The sequence below is a fragment of the Bubalus bubalis genome, chromosome 16, assembly GCF_019923935.1.
Source record: "Bubalus bubalis isolate 160015118507 breed Murrah chromosome 16, NDDB_SH_1, whole genome shotgun sequence".
NCBI classification, from domain to species: domain Eukaryota; kingdom Metazoa; phylum Chordata; class Mammalia; order Artiodactyla; family Bovidae; genus Bubalus; species Bubalus bubalis.
The window spans coordinates 83,920,414-83,937,437 of NC_059172.1; the positions used below are offsets into that span (position 1 = coordinate 83,920,414).

General features: G+C 37.7%; 1 protein-coding gene across 6 annotated transcripts in view; it reads left to right on the forward strand.

The window, feature by feature from the left end:
- The window catches only part of MRE11 (MRE11 homolog, double strand break repair nuclease), a 76,504-nt gene that overhangs the window by 2,479 nt on the left and 57,001 nt on the right, over positions 1-17,024 (forward strand). For all 6 annotated transcript variants that reach the window (XM_044929819.1, XM_006071803.3, XM_025267039.2 and 3 more), the window contains 5 exons: positions 293-425; positions 5,813-5,973; positions 10,348-10,435; positions 11,755-11,896; positions 15,765-15,879. In XM_044929819.1, coding sequence (XP_044785754.1) covers positions 293-425; positions 5,813-5,973; positions 10,348-10,435; positions 11,755-11,896; positions 15,765-15,879 — 639 coding nt within the window. The remainder of the gene's footprint in view (positions 1-292; positions 426-5,812; positions 5,974-10,347; positions 10,436-11,754; positions 11,897-15,764; positions 15,880-17,024) is intronic.

Consider the following 17,024-nt stretch of genomic DNA (forward strand, 5'->3'; position numbering starts at 1 on the left):
TGTATAAAACTGCTTATAACACGGTTATATATTTTTGAAGCAGTTACAGAGCCTTTTAAAAAGTGTGTATATATTCCACATTGTATTAGTGGTAGGAAGATTGTGATGTTAATAAACTAAATGCTTCAAATTTTCAGATCTTGTTTAGAGCTGGAAAAATGATTTTATTTCATAATTGCTATTTTATAGATTTAATTTAGAATTTTTTTTTTAGATTTTAGTTTAGATGTTCAGTTTGCTTGAACATTCTTTCAATGAATTATATTGAAGTGTTTCTTCTTTTTAAATACAGCGATGATGAAAACACATTTAAAATCTTGGTTGCAACCGATATTCATCTGGGATTTATGGAAAAAGATGCTGTGAGAGGAAATGATACATTTGTAACACTTGATGAAATTTTAAGACTTGCCCAGGAAAATGATGTGAGTTTGGTTTGCATTTTTGCAGTTTCTACCAAGTTCCTATACTTACTGTTTTTCCTTTTAGAGTTTTGTTTCATACGTTCTTGCGCTCAGATTGCCTGCTTAAATATAAGTATGCTTAAAGTCCAAATCAGATTTCGTGTGCCTTATTCTCTGAATTCAAGTAGGAGTGCCTTTCGTAAATAGTCTGTAAAAATTTATGAAAATTGATGAAGTGTTTACTGAGTGCAGCATGTTTCTTTTTGAACTGTAAAGATGACTGTTATAGTTTCTGCTTTCAAAGAACATACAGCAGGCATATCAGTATGTGAGATATGCTAAATGTCTAAAATGCTCAGATGCAAGGTCATATGTGATAAGAGCCATAAGAAAATTATAAACAGCATTTCCTGAGAGATTAGAGGTAGAAGAGATCACATTTAGAATAGGACAGTAAGATGAGATAAATTAAGTGGCATTTAACTTGGACTTGGAAGGGATATAGCAGCTGTGTTGGCTCACTGGTGGGTCTTGTTTGGGAAAGAGGGCTGAAAACTAGAAATGTGGTTTGAGCTTCACTGAGAGCTTCAAATGCCAGATTGATGAGTTTGTACCCAACTAATAGAAAGTCTTCTGACAAGAGTCTAGCATGAAGTCAAGATAAGTTTGAGGCTTTTTTAAAGTCGTGGCTTTCAATGGAAAAAAGGAAGTGAATACAAGAACTATTACAAAAATAGGGTTTGTATACTTTGATTAGGAGATGCGGATGAGGGAGAAGGGATGACAGTATCTCTGAAGTGTGTTAAGTTTGGGTGAATGGTGGTACGGGTAATAGAAGTAGGTTTTAAATAAGGAAGATTTCTTTGTTATTTTCACACTTCCTTATTACGTACTTCATTATGTGGGAAGGTGATGAATTTTGATTTAGGCCATTTGAGTTGGAGGTTCCAATAGGATATTCAAGGAAACCTTCCGGCAGACAGATAAAATGTCCATCTAGAGCCCAGAAGACAACTGGGGAATAAACATAAATTCGGGTGACTTGCAAACTGTTATCTTCAACTTTGACTTTTCCTCAGAGTTCTGTTCAGTTTTTCTGCAAGTCCTTTAGTTCATATTTCTAAATATTTATGAGTGGAATCTCCCCACTATTTTCTGCCTTTGTGTCTATAAGCTTAATTCAAAACTTTTATTTTGCTGAACTACAGTAGCTCCCCTTAGTTTTTTTTTTCTTTTCTTTTTTACAGCATAGCAGACAGAGTGAACTTATAAAATCATAAATCAGATCATGGCACTCTGCTGCTTCAAAATCTAAGTGGCCTTCCATTAAATCTAGAGTAAAAATTAAACTACAGAGTTCAATATGATCTGACCCTACTAGAAGACTTCATCTCCTTTGACTCAGGGTGCTTGGCTTGTGCTCCATCTACACTGGAGTGTGTGTTCTACTCTGGGACCTCTGTGTGTCTGGTTCTCTTCCCGCTTGGAGCATCTTGATTTTGTCAGGGTTTACTTCTCAGTTCAAGTTTTATCTTTTTGGAGAAGTCTTCCCTGATAACTCCAAACAGTCTTATCACATTACTCATTCATTTTTTTATAGCACCATCTGAAATAATTTATTGGATTATCTACTTGTGTATTTTCTTCTCCTCTGGAAGATAAATTAGATGAGAATGAAGATTCTTTTCTGTTTGCTCATGTGTATCTTAGTACCGCGAAAGGATCTGCCAAGCGGGAGGCACTCTCATAAATGTGTTCATGAATGAGAGAATGTCTAGTATTGTCTCCTTTTACCCTGAAGGGAGAGAAATTAACAGTCAAAGGAGGTTTGTTTCCTGCTAGAGAATCCTGTGTCCTTTTCTATGCTTAGGTGCTGAAGAACTATGTCTTTCCCTGAGCGCAAGCTTTTTGTTTCCTTTACTGTCTCACTTCCTTTCCTTCTGCTTCCTCTCCCTGTACTCTTTAATACTAACTGTCCTCTTCTGCCCACAGCCCCAAGCTGGTACCTCCAAATGCATGTTATATTTACTTTCCCCCATCTTTTGTGTCTATTTCTTCTTACTGAAGTCTAAATTCTTCCTGATTTTTAAGTCCTCTATATTGTGGGCAATGGTACCCCACTCCATACCCTTGCCTGGAAAATCCCATGGATGGAGGAGCCTGGTAGGCTGCAGTCCATGGGGTCGCTAAGAGTTGGACACAACTGAGCGACTTCACTTTCACGTTTCACTTTCATGCATTGGAGAAGGAAATGGCAACCCACTCCAGTGTTCTTGCTTGGAGAATCCCAGGGATGGGGGAGCCTGGTGGGCTGCCGTCTATGGGGTCGCACAGAGTTGGACACGACTGAAGCGACGTAGCAGCAGCCTTCTAACCAGCCTTATCTCTGCTCTTTAGTTCTGTCAGGCTAATCTGTACTCTCTAGTTCTTCAGAGTCTTTTTTTTTAACTCTTAATTTTGGAACAATATCAATCTTACAGAAACATTGCAAGAATAGTACAAATAATTTCTTACGGTTCACTGAGATTTTCCTACACTGTGTGTGTGTGTGAGAATTTGTATCTGTGTCTTAATCGCTCAGTTGGATCCAACTATTTTGACCCCTGGACTGTAGTCCAGGCTCCTCTGTCCATGGGATTCTCCAGCCAAGAAAACTGGAGTAGGCTGCCATTCCCTTCTCCAGGGCATCTTCCTGACCAAGGATCAAACCAGAGTCTCCTGCATTGCAGGGAGAATCTGTATTATCTGAGCCACCAGGGATGCCCTTCCTATACTTTTACATTTAATTTATCCTCTCTCTCTCCATACATACACACACAGACAGACACACTTTTTCTGAACCACTTGAGAGTAAACTGCATGTGTAACCAGAGTGCACTTGTCAAAACGAGGAAAACTGATGTTTCTCCAGTACTATCATGTAATTCTAAGATGCTGCCAGTTTTCCCCACAACAAATGTCGTGGTAGTTTGGGGGCAGGTCAGTGCTGTTAGATCCCAACCCAGGATTACATTTTACATTTAGTTGTCATGTCTCTTTAGTCTCTTATAATCTGGGACGTTTCCTCAGTCTGCCTTGTCTTTAATGACTCTGGCTTTTTTTTTTTTTAACAAAGTTGTGATAGTTTCAGGTGAATAGTGAAGGGACTCAATGGATATACATGTATTCACTCTGCCCCAGAGTCCTCTGGTGGCTTAGATGGTAAAGAATTTGCCCGCAATGCAGGAGACCTAGGTTCTATCCCTGGGTCAGAAAGATCCCCTGGAGAAGGAAATGGCAACCACTTTGATATTCTTGCCTGAGAAATCCCAGAGGAGCCTGGCAGGCTACAGTCCGTAGGGTCACAAAGAGTTGGACACTGAGTACGCACACACTCTCACCAGACTCCCCTCCTGTCTAGGCTGCCATATAACTTTGAGCGGAGTTCCCTATTCTATGTGGTAGGTCCTTGTTGGTTATCCATTTTAAATATAACAGTGTGTCCATGCCATCCCAAACTCTCTAACTATCCTTTCCCCTCTATCCTTAACCCCTGGCAACCATAAGTTTGTTCTCTCAGCATGACCTTGACATTTTTGAAGAGTCACAGGTAATTATTTTTGTAGAATATTCCTCGACTGGATGTGTCTGACATTTCCTCATAAGTAGATTCATGTAGGGCCGGAATACCTCAGAAGCAAGTTGTGTTTTCAGTGATCACTAGAGTCACAAACCAGTTTTTAAAGATATTAAAATTTTTTTTTTTGCTCTTGGTAATATAAAACATACCACCCTAACCATGTTTAAGGATTCAGTTGAGTAGTATTAAGCACATTTGTATGTTTGAGTAACCAACCTCCAAAACTCTCTTAAACAACTCTTTCCCTTCCCCTCCCTTTTTCTATGGCTTTGATTGTTTTTTTCCTTTGATCATTTTTTTCCTTTGCTCAAATCATGTTTAGTTTTGAAGACCTAGCTTAAATTTTAATTGCAGTCTCTCTGACTAGTGTAGGGGCCAGAAATCTTTTCCTTCTTCCCTTCTAGGTTCTCTGACTGGTCTGATAATTAAGTTGACATAAGACAGATAAGGGCTTCCCAGGTGGCACTAGTGATAAAGAACTCACCTACCAATGCAGAAGACATGAAATGTGGGAAGCTCCCCTGGAGAAGGGCACAGCAACCCATTCCAGTGTTCTTACCAGGAGAATCCCATGGACAGAGGAGCCTGGTGGGCTATAATCCATAGGGTAGCAAAGAGTCGAACACGACTGAAGCAATTTAGCATGCGCGCAAGACAGATTAATGGGCTAAAATATCGCATATGTGCAGTGTTGTTGTTTAGTCACTCAGGTCATGTCCAATTCTTTGTGACCCCACAGACTATAGCCCTTCAGGCTCATCTGTCCATGGTATTTCCCATGCAGGAGCCCCACAAAAATATGAGACTCCCAGCAGTGAGGTAATGGAGGCTTATCTGCCATCCTGATCTAAGGAGAAGGAGAAGGGAGTCTGGGGCTTTTAAGAGGAGGAAGACAGTGCATAGGAAGATGGGAAGAGCAGATGTTTGTTAAACAAGAGTATGCTGTGCCATGCACTATGATGAGTCTTTCTGATACCAGAAATTCTCTCTGGTAATAGCTCTTCTCCTGGTATATATCCCCGTCTAAATTCAGAGTCTGATTTATGTTTAGATGCATAGCAGTTTTTCTCTCCCACTGGATTTTGAATAGAATAGGGGTCATATTTTATTCATCATACTCAGTATGAGGTATGGTACATTGTATTCAGTGAGGGCAGGGACATGATCTGTTTTGTAGATTGGTATTTCCTGAGCTTTCACTGCCTATAGGAAGTCTAAATAATTGTTGAATGAATCCAGTGAATAATTTGGATTGAATCAGCTCTTTCTTGCATGTTGTTGTTTAGTTATTAAGTTGTCTCTGACTCTTTGTGACCCCATAGACTGTAGCACGCCAGGCTTCTCTGTCCATGGGATTTCCCAGGCAAGAATACTGGAGTGGGTTGCCAATTCCTTCTCCAGCAGATCTTCCTGACCCAGGTATCAAAGCTGGGTCTCCTGCTTGGCAGACAGATTCTTTACCACTGAACCATTCCTTCAATAGGTTTTATTAAAGTGCAAAGTTTATGTTTGATTTGGATAACTTTAAAAAAAGAAATCACTTCTGGTAGCATGAGTTAGAGACTTGGTATAGTAATTTAAAGATGGCTTTTTGAAGGTGGCCTGGGAACCTAAGTGGGAATCAGATTAGTAACCAGATTGGAAGGGCCTTTAAATGAACAAAATGTGAAACTTTAAATCTCCACACATAGTGGTATCTTTTATAAAATTTTTTTCTCTCTTTGGTCTATAGTTTTAAAAATTTTACCTATACAACACACTAATTTTCACACTATTTTCTTTTCATTAGGTGGATTTTATTTTGTTAGGTGGTGATCTTTTTCATGAAAATAAACCCTCAAGAAAAACATTACATACCTGCCTCGAGTTATTAAGAAAATATTGTATGGGGGATCGTCCTGTACAGTTTGAAATTCTCAGCGACCAGTCAGTTAACTTTGGTTTTAGTAAGTAAGTATATTTAAATGCTTCAATGAATGTTTCCTTGTGTCTATGATATATAACATTTCCTATGTAAGATGCATGAACACATAAACAATTAGTCATCTTCTCTTCATTATAAGCTATTTCCTTGACAGTTGTAGTTCTTTGAATTTTCTGTACATTATTGTATTAATTTATATTTCCCTAATTAATAGATTGAGTAACTTCTCAGATTTTTATTGTACTTTTGGAATCTCTGTTCATATCCTTTGTCTATTTAAAAAATTTGGATTTTTTTTTTTTTTTTTTTTTGCTTTTCATGTTGAATTTGCAGGAGCTATTTATATATTTTAGATATCAAGCCTTTGTTAAACATATTTATTTTTTTTCCCAATCAGTGGATTGTCTTTTGACTGTTCACAGGACCTTTTGTTGACAGAAATACTTAATTTTGATGTTCATAGTCAAATATGTAACAAGTCTGAGCGACTTCACTTTCACTTTTCATTTTTATGCATTGGAAAAGGAAATGGCAACCCACTCCAGTCTTCTTGCTTGGAGAATCCTAGGGATGGCGGAGCCTGGTGGGCTGCTGTCTATTTGGTCACACAGAGTCAGACACGACTGAAGCGACACAGCAGCAGAATTGGATTTTGAAAGATTCTTACAATTTTTAACATATGTCCTTGTTTTAAAAAATTCTAATCACTTATTAAAGAGATTGTCTTTTCTACATTGTATATTCTTGCCTCCTTTGTCAAAGATAAGGTGTCCATAGGTGTGTGGATTTATCTCTGGGCTTTCTATTTTGTTCCAGTGATCTATATTTCTGTCTTTGTGCCAGTACCATACTGTCTTGATGACTGCAGCTTTGTAGTAGAGCCTGAAGTCAGGCAGGTTGATTCCTCCAGTTCCATTCTTCTTTCTCAAGATTGCTTTGGCTATTCGAGGTTTTTTTTGTATTTCCGTACAAATTATGAAATTATTTGTTCTAGTTCTGTGAAAAATACCATTGGTATCTTGATAGGGATTGCACTGAATCTATAGAGTGCTTTGGATAGTATACTCATTTTCACTATATTGATTCTTCCAATCCATGAACATGGTATATTTTTCCATCTATTTGTGTCCTCTTTGATTTCTTTCATCCCACTCCAGTATTCTTACCTGAGAAATCCCATGACAGAGGAGCCTGGTGGGCTACATTACATGAGGTTGCAAGAGAGTTGGACATGACTTATCAACTAAACAACAGTAGCAAATGTTTTCAAACCTTCTTTCCTGTTCTCTTTCTGAAAATTATATCTTACCCACTTTTTAATATCCCCTATAACTTTATTTCTTTGTACTACATTTTGGATAATTTTCTGTTCCAGTTTACTAGTTCATGTAGAAAAATAGAACAACAACAAAAAAATAGGGAATCTCTGAAAAAGAGGACTACTAAGTAGCGTTTAGCTCAGTTCAATCCCTATCAAAATTCCAATGTTAGCTTTCACGGAAATAGAACAAACAACAGGTACAGGAAAAGGTGCTCAGCATCACTAATCATTGGGGAAAAGCATATGAAAACCACAATGAGATATCACCTCACACCTGTTAGGATGTCTGTCATCAAAAAGATAAGGGAGAACAAGTATTGTGGAGAATGTGGAGAGAAGAAAACCCTTGCGCACTATTTGGAATGCCAGTTTATGCAGCCCGTGGAAAACACTGGAGATTCCCCCTCAAAGACAGAACCACCGTGTAATCCAGTAGTTCTCCCTCTGGGTATATATCCAGAGGGAATGAAAACAGTATCTTAAAGAGATAGTCTGCACTCCCACGTTCACTGCAGCATTATTCACAGTAGCCAAGATAAGGCAGTGGTGGCAACAGTATACATGTCCATCAGTGAAAGAATGGATAAACATGTAATATATATGTGTGTGTGTATATGTAATACATACATGTTACTCAACTGTGAGAAGAGACATCCTTTCATCTGAGACAACATGCGTGGACCTTGAAGGCTTTATGCTAAGTAAACTAAGTCAGACAAAGAGACAAATAATGTGTAATATCACTTACGCAGTATAGGGAATCTGAACTCATATGGAGACTGGAATGGTGGTTACCAGGGCCGGGTGTTGGGGTGAAAGTGGAGATGCTGGTCAAAAAGTATAATTTTGATTAAAAAATGATTACATTCCTAGGATCTAATGTACAGCATAGTATGAGTTAGTAAAGTTTCTAAGACAGTAGATCTTAAACGTTCTGACTAGAAAAAGGAGATGGTAACTGTGTGACATGCTGGCAGGTGTTGAAGGGAGTGTGTGTTAAGCTTACAGTGCTAGGTAAGTTACAGTGGTTATCATTTTGCAGTATAGAATATATCAAACCAACGTATTTGTATACCTTAAAGTAACACAATGTTGCATGTCAGTTATATCACAGTATAGCTGGAAAAAAGTATATTATAATGCTGCTGCTACTGCTAAGTCACTTCAGTTGTGTCCAACTCTGTGTGACCCCATAGATGGCAGCCCACCAGGCTCCCCCGTCCCTGGGATTCTCCAGGCAAGAACACTGGAGTGGGATGCCATTTCCTTCTCCAATGCATGAAAGTGAAAAGTGAAAGTGAAGTTGCTCAGTTGTGTCCAAGCCTCAGCGACCCCATGGACTGCAGCCTTCCAGGCTCCTCTGCATGGAATTTTCCAGGCAAGAGTACTGGAGTGGGGTGCCATTGCCTTCTCTACAATAATAAAAAATGTGGTATAATTCATGAATTGATAGGCAGATAATTGGAAGAGTATAGAAGTTCCAGAAATAGCCTCAGTAAATGTGGGAATTTAGTATTTGATAAAGGTGGTATCACATATCTCCAGGAAAATATAGCTTATTCAATAAAAGAACTAGAGGAAACTGTTAAGCATTTTAAAAAATCTGAATGTGGAAAAGACTTTTCTAAGTATTGCACAAATCCAGAATCCATAAAAGAAAAGATTGATGTTTTTGTCTTTGTAAATTTCTGCATGGCAAGAGCTGCCCATGGAAGTTGGAAGTCCAGGTTCAACCAGGAAGAACATTTTTAATTCAAGGCAAATTAAGGTCTAATTTTCCCAATAGATAAATAATTTTTTCAAGTTAGTTAAAAGAAATTCATGAGTTAATAAAAAAAAAGTTAGGTAAAGAATATGGACATCATTCACTGAAAAGGAAATAAAGTGACATTTAAACATATTAAAAGAATATGAAAGATACGAGATGAAGTATACTGAGATATTTTTCTCCTATAGGATTTATATACATCAGTAATTCTCAGTCCTGGGTGTGTATTATCTTTACCGCAGAATCTTAAAAAGTACTGATGCCCAGTCTCTAGTTCAGTTAATCTCCCTGATTGTGTCTCAGACATTGGCGGATCTTCAAAGATCCCTAGAGAATTTTGCTGTGCAGCTAGGATTTAGAACTACTGGTATAAGATTGAAGAAGTTTGATCATATATTGTACTAGTGGAGTAAGGGGAAATGGTCTCATGCTGTGCCATTGTATTATATATAATTATACCACCTCAATGGGGGGAAGTTGGCAGTAATCAAATTTACAAATGTAGGTGTGCTTTTTGACCTGACAGTGTCCTCCTAGATAATTTCCTATACTCTCACAAGGGCATCTTTGTACAGGATTACTCACTGTAACCATTTGTGAAACAAAAGACTGGAAATGGCCTAAATGTCCATTGGTAGGTATCTACTTAAACACATTGTAATAATCCATACAGTGTCTGGCTAAAAAAAGCCACAAGGAAGCTCTTTATATACTGATATGAAATGATTTACAAAGTATGTTAAGGGATAAAGGCAGGGTCCAAAGGTCTGTATTGTGCTGCCATTTGTGGAAGAAGGAAGATGTATTTATTTGCTTTACAGGTATAAGATATTTTTTCACAGATAAAGTAGAAATTGCTAGTGTCATTTCCTCTGAGAAGAGGAGCTTGGTGGCTAGGGACAGGAGTAGTGTGAAAATTTGTCATACAAGTAGTGAGTAATAGAGCTGGAATTTTTAATCAAGGTCTTGTATTCCAGAGTAGGTGTATTTTTCCCCTCCCGCTTCTACAATACAAATACAGACCTTACACAAAGACTTTCAAAATTTTGAAAGCCTATTAGCTTACTATTCAGATAATCAAATCGTTCATACAATTCACAAACATCATATACTGTAAGGTTTTCAAGTGCAGTACTTTGAGATCTTTTCAAACTTGAATTATTGCCTATGATTGAATATTTTTTTAAAACTCCAAAGTCATCTGCCGACTTAGATCATCCAGTTTGCCTGTAACAGTATTAAGTTTTTGGAGGAGGAGAATGGAGGAAAGAGCTTTTGTCTCTTACAGAAACTTTTTCTTTCTTTTTTAAGGTTTCCATGGGTGAACTACCAAGATGGCAATCTCAACATTTCAATTCCGGTGTTTAGTATTCACGGCAATCATGATGATCCCACAGGGGTAATTATTGTGTTCTTAAAGTTTGTTGAAATTTTAGAAATTTTCTGTTTAATTTGTCTATGGGAAGCATTCTTCTACTTCTTCCCAGCAACTTTTAGTCAGATTGACTCAGAGATTCAAATCGACTCTTTATCATTCATATAGGCTTTTATACTGCTTTTTAGATACTTTAAAAAATCTGAGATAATAATTGATGTATGAGATATGTTTTTATTTCTTGAGTGCCAAAGTTAGCAATAAGTAACCAGTAGAAGGAATAACATTTAGGAATAAATAAATGTTGGAAATAACCTAACATTTGTATAATGCTTTACAGATTACCTGGTGCTTTTATCTCAAAAATCTCACTGTAGGAAATAATTGTTTCATGAACAGTTTTAAATCTAAATTAGATCATCTTGTTTTGTTTGATAAGGAAGTACAGACCATCTTCAGCTTGTGATGGTTCGACCTAAGATTTTTAAACTTCACAATGGTGTGAAACTGACATGCATTCAGTTGAACCTGAATTATGAGCTTTGATCTTTTTTTGGGCTAATGATTTGTGGGAAGATACTCTCTTATGATGCTGAGTAAAGACAGCAAGACCCAGCTCCCAATCAGCCACCCCAGCCCAAGGGTAAACAGTTGCCACACTTAAAATCATTCTGTATGGGTATGTACCATACAGTCATTCTGTTCTTCATGTACAGTAGATTATACAAGATACTCAGTACTTTATTGTAAAATATTTATACTTTTTCCCAACTGTAGGCTCATGTAACTGTTCTGAGCATGTTTAAAGTAGGCTAGGTTAAGCTATGATTTTCAGTAGATGAGGTACTTTAACTGCATTTTTGACTTACAGTATTTTCAATTTACTATGGATTTATTGGTACCTAAATCCACTGTAAATTGAGGAAGATTTCAAATAATAGGGATCCTAAAGTAATCTCAAAATACCATTTTATTTTTTCTGGTCATTAATGTATTATAAATCACTATTTAGCTAGTCTTTTTTTTCCTCACCTCTTGAGAGGTCTGCTTAATATGACAAATAACTGATTCTATAGCTGGTTTTATTTTTCAGTGGACAAGACATGATAAATTTTGATGAAATGTTAACTTTGTATTTAACATGTATTAACATGTGATTCTACTCACAGTGATAGAGAAAAGGATAGCACATACTTTACTATTGTAATCTTGTTTTGACAAGGCACTATCTTCGTCTAGGTTTTTATAACTGCTATACAGAATATACTTTTAATAAGTAATAACATATGCTGATTATTAATTTTTAGATATACATTAATATTCTTTGAAAATATTTTGCATAGGCAGATGCACTCTGTGCCCTGGATATTTTAAGTTGTGCTGGATTTGTCAATCACTTTGGACGTTCAATGTCTGTGGAGAAGATAGACATTAGTCCAGTTTTGCTTCAGAAAGGAAGCACAAAAATTGCTCTATATGGCTTAGGTAAGATGAGTTTATATTACTATTTATGTTGATAAATGTTTACTTGTTTAAGCAACTAGGAAATCAAATTCTGGAGTTCACTTTGTTGCTGTTTGGAAGGAATTGAGGCAAATCTAATTATTCCTTATGGGTGACTTTAAAAAATATTACAACGTTTTGGTGGACATTTTTCATTATTTTATAAGCACCAGTATGGTAAAGAATCTGCCTGCAGTGCAGGAGACCCAGGTTCTATCCCTGAGTCAGGAAGATCCCCTGGAAAAGGGAATAGCTACCCACTCCAGTATTCTTGCCTGGAGAATTCCACGGACAGAGGAGCCAGGCAGGCTATGGTCCATCAGATTTTAAAGAGTCAGACATGAAGGACCGACTGACATTTCATTTCATTTCATTTCAATAGTTCTTGAGATTTGTTTTTAATAGCAGTTTCGATGAAAAAATATTTTTCCCTTAGTATCTATTGTTTATTCTTTCTTTCTTTTTTTTCTTTTAGACTCAGACAAGAATCCTGAACATAGAACTGTAGAGTAATTTAGAACAACTGCATTTTGATATTTTGGAAGTCTTTGAAAGGTTTAAAGTTTCACTGTCCAATACAGTAATCATGTGGATATCAGGCACTAGAAAAGTGGCTAATCTAAATTGAGTCATGCTATAAGTATAAAATAGATGTTAGATTTCAAAGACTTAGAAAAAAATGTAAAATATCTTACTCAGATATTGGGTTAAATAAAATATATTAAAATTAATTTCACCAATTTCTTTTACTTATTTTAATGTGGCTACTAGAAAATTAAAATTCACATATTTGGCCTGTTTTGGTGGCTCACATGATATTTTTATTAGTACTAGTTTAGAACTGTCATCTACAACGCTCAGAAAATTTGCTTTATCAACTTCTGTAATTTATTTAGTTTCCAGTAGGTAAAAGCTTTTTTGCTAGGCTTTATTACATGTGAATGGAAGACTGTTTTTGTTTGTTCTTCAGTGGCTAAGTCATGTCTGACTCTTGCGACCCCATTGAGTTTGTCCTTTACTGTCTCCTGGAGTTTGCTCAGATTCACGTCCATTGAGTAGGTGATGTTATCTAGCCATCTCATCCTCTGCTGCTCCTTTCTTTTGCCTTCAGTGTTTCCCAGCATCAGAGTCTTTTCCAATGAGTTGGCCCTTTGCATCAGTTGGCCAAAGTATTGGAGTTTCAGCTTCAGCATCAGTCCTTCCAATTGATATTCAGGGTTGATTTCCTTTAGGATGTACTGGTTAGATCTCCTTGCAGTCCAAGGGACTCTTCAAGAGTCTTATCCAGGACCACAGTTTGAAAGCATCAATTCTTTTACGCCCAGCCTTCTTCATGGTCCAGCTGTTACATCCATACATGACTACTGGTAAAACCATTTTCAGCATGCATTCAGAGTGTATTTTTTGTGTCTTCATTTGGTTAAGTTCAGTTTGATATTTGTTATATGAATACAATAGTTTTATTGTTTTTGATGTGTATCATTTAGTCGCTAAATCGTGCCCAACTCTTTGCGACTCCATGAACTATAGCCTACCAGGCTCTTGCATCCGTGGAATTCTCCAGGCAAGAACACTGGAGTGGGTTGCCATTTCCTAAGTATTATAAAAATTATACTTCATGTTAAACCAGTTTTAAAGTACCCCAAGGGAAATTGAGAAAAAACTCATGCTGTAACTAACCTCAACATAGTTTTCATTATTTTTTGAGTGATTTTAGTATAATAAAAACCTTAGTACTCATTTCTTTTTGTATATGTTTTTAAAGAATAATTAAGATGGATGTTTTATTTAAATACTTTATGTAGGAAGTGTAGAGTCTTTGCCCAAGTTACATAATTTTGCCAACAAATAGAAAAGCATCATGGCAATCTCTATTTTAGAGATATAGAAGATGAGACCAAAATATTATGTCTGATTTTTGCAAGTGATAGAGCAAGAAGTAAAATACACTTAAAAAAAACAAAAAAAAAACTACTGATATTTTAATCACTGTAACGTTGGGGATCATATCTGAAGAAAATGATTGATCCTCACACTTTCAAACCAAGGACAAACCCCATTATGCCTTAGTCACTGCCAGAGGCAAACTGCTTCCATCATCCCTTTTATCCCCAATCTCTCATCTCATCCTGTTCTGTTTTCCTTAACTGGACTCAGTCTCTACCCTCCAGCTCTCACCCGAGCTCTGTATATGCTGCTCTAGCTAAGTCACTTTAGTCGTGTCTGACTCTGTGTGACCCCATAGACAGCAGCCCACCAGGCTCCTCCATCCACAGGACCCTCCAGGTAAGAATACTGGAGTGGGGTGCCATATGCTAGAGCCCTTTTTAGTTAGCAGACTCATATCATCAGTCCCTGAATGCTCCCTGTGCTGTGCCACTCTCAGTGACAGTGGCCCACGAGGCTCCTGTGTCTTGTGCAGTTTTCTCCTGGCCTCTCACAGGCTCTAGGGCGGAAGGGCTGGAGGCCAAGTCCCTGCTCTTCTTGCTTCCCGCTGCCACCCCCTGTCCTTCCTTTCCAGGTACCCTTGAAGCTAACTGCCAACCAGTAAACTGCCCTTTCCATTACCTCAGTTTTCTTACCTGCTTACCTTCCAATTTTGTCAGTGTTCTTAGTGTTTCTGCAGCTAAGTAGATCAACCTTCTAATGCCCTGGATTTTCATGTCTTGCCTTTTTTATCCCAGTCATACGTTCCACCATCATTTCATTGGCAGCACTAGGAGTTCTCTCTAGAAGCTAATCACTCCATGAAGTAGTAACCTTGTCCTCCCACTGATAATTGCCTTCTTAGCATCCTGACTTTTTTTCCTTTTATAGTATTTAAAATTACAATTTGCATGTTTATTTTCATTGACCCTATACTATCCTTTGGGGAATTAGGAAGAGTTACTGAAAAGTCATTAAATTATTTAAAAGCACACTGTTTTTATTTAAAAGCATAATATACATAAAACTATTATTTTTAAGTACATTTTAAAATCTCACCCCTTCTACTGTCATTTCCTGTGTATTTTACAATGTATATGTTAGATCAAGAGTACACATAGAAAAAATAGAGTAGAAAACAATATTATTAAAAATTTTAATAAGACTGAGCATAGAAAACAGATTTTTATTCTATATTTTCTAGATTTTGAAGGTATGTATGCTTGACATCAGAGAAGGCAATGGCACCCCACTCCAGTACTCTTGCCTGGAAAATCCCATGGACGGAGGAGCCTGGTGGGCTGCAGTCCATGGGGTCGCTAAGAGTCAGACATGACTGAGTGACTTCACTTTCACTTTTCACTTTCATGCATTGGAGGAGGGAATGGCAACCCACTCCAGGGTTCTTGCCTGGAGAATCCCAAGGATGGTGGAGCCTGATGGGCTGCCGTCTGTGGGGTCACACAGAGTCGAACACGACTGAAGCGACTTAGTAGTAGTAGTAGTAGTATGCTTGACATGGAAAACATTCTTTGAATGCAACTGCTCAGCAGGTTTCCCCGGTGGCTCAGCAGTGAAGATTCCCCTTACAATCCTGGACACTTGTAGGAGACTGGGGTTCAATCCCTGGGTCGGGAAGACCCCCTGGAGAAGGAAATGGCAACCCACTCCAGTACTTGCCTGGGAAGTCTCATGAACAGAGGAGCCTGACGGGCTATAGTCCATGGGGTCACAAAGAGTCCGACACGACTGAGCAACTAAACAACAACAGCTGCTCAGCAGCTGTCAGGCATGAACTTGGAATGTTTTCATTTATGAATAATGATATCATATTTCAAATATCTCTCTGATAGGAAAACGAGATACTCAGAGAAGCACATAATTTAGAAGCAAAACTTTTGAAATAATGTTATTTCTATTTCAGGATCTATTCCAGATGAAAGGCTCTATCGAATGTTTGTCAACAAAAAAGTAACAATGTTGAGACCCAAAGAAGATGAGAACTCTTGGTTTAACTTATTTGTGATTCATCAGAACAGGTAAAAGTTTTGTCTCTGAAAATTCTTGAGTCAAATGTTGAGGTTCCCCAAATCTCTGTTTCTAAGCTTACCTATATTTTAGTAAAGTGAAGTATGTAGTGAAGTCGCTCAGTCGTGTGTGACTCTTTGTGACCCCATGGACTGTAGCCTACCAGGCTCTTCAGTCCATGGGATTTTCCAGGCAAGAGTACTGGAGCGGGTTGCCATTTTCTTCTCCAGGGGATCTTCCCGACCCAGGGATCGAACCTGGGTCTCTCGCATTGTAGGCAGACGCTTTACCGTCTGAGCTACCAGGAAAGCCCATATTTTAGTAAAGGGCTCCTTATTCTTTGAAAGCTGTCAATGCAGATCAGGCAAACTTAGATAGGCTTTGTGTGACTGCATCTTGAAATCATTTTCAATATATATTCATACTTATTAATACAAATGAGTATTTCTAGCATATGGGTAAGGTATACCAAAAACCGTAAAATGAATGCTCCTAAATTCAGAAGGAAGTGGAACATGAGCAGTACATTACCCCATGCCTTTTTCTGACCCTATCTTTTCCCACATACTTATAGGGGAAGCACTATCTTCACTTTTTATTTAATCTGTCCATAGCTTTCTTTATTGTTCAATTACACACTTATTCATGAGTCATCTTTATTTGGTTTTGGTATAACTGGAACCATGCTTTATTTGCAGTTGGCTTATTTTTGTTCAACAGTATGTTACTTCAAAGTGAAAGTGTCAGTCATTAGTCGTGTCTGACTCTTGTGACCACATGGACTGTAGCCTGCCAGGCTCCTCTGTCCATGGGATTCTCCAGGCAAGAATACTGGAACGGGTAGCCATTCCCTTCACCAGGGAATCTTCCCAACCCAGGGATCAAACCCAGATCTCCTGCATTGCAGGTGGATTCTTTACCACTGAGCCACCAAGGAAGCCCTTTGTTACTATGATTCATTTTGCTGCTTAACAGCATAACTCATTTTCACTGATGTATATACATTTCAACTTTTTCGCCTGTTGATGAGTGTTTTGTTATTTCCAGATTTTTTTTTTAATCTTTTTGTTAGGAACATTCTTTTTTTTTTTAAAGTATATGTGCTGCTGAAGTGAGCACAGGAATATTCTTATACATTACTCCTGGTACATATATA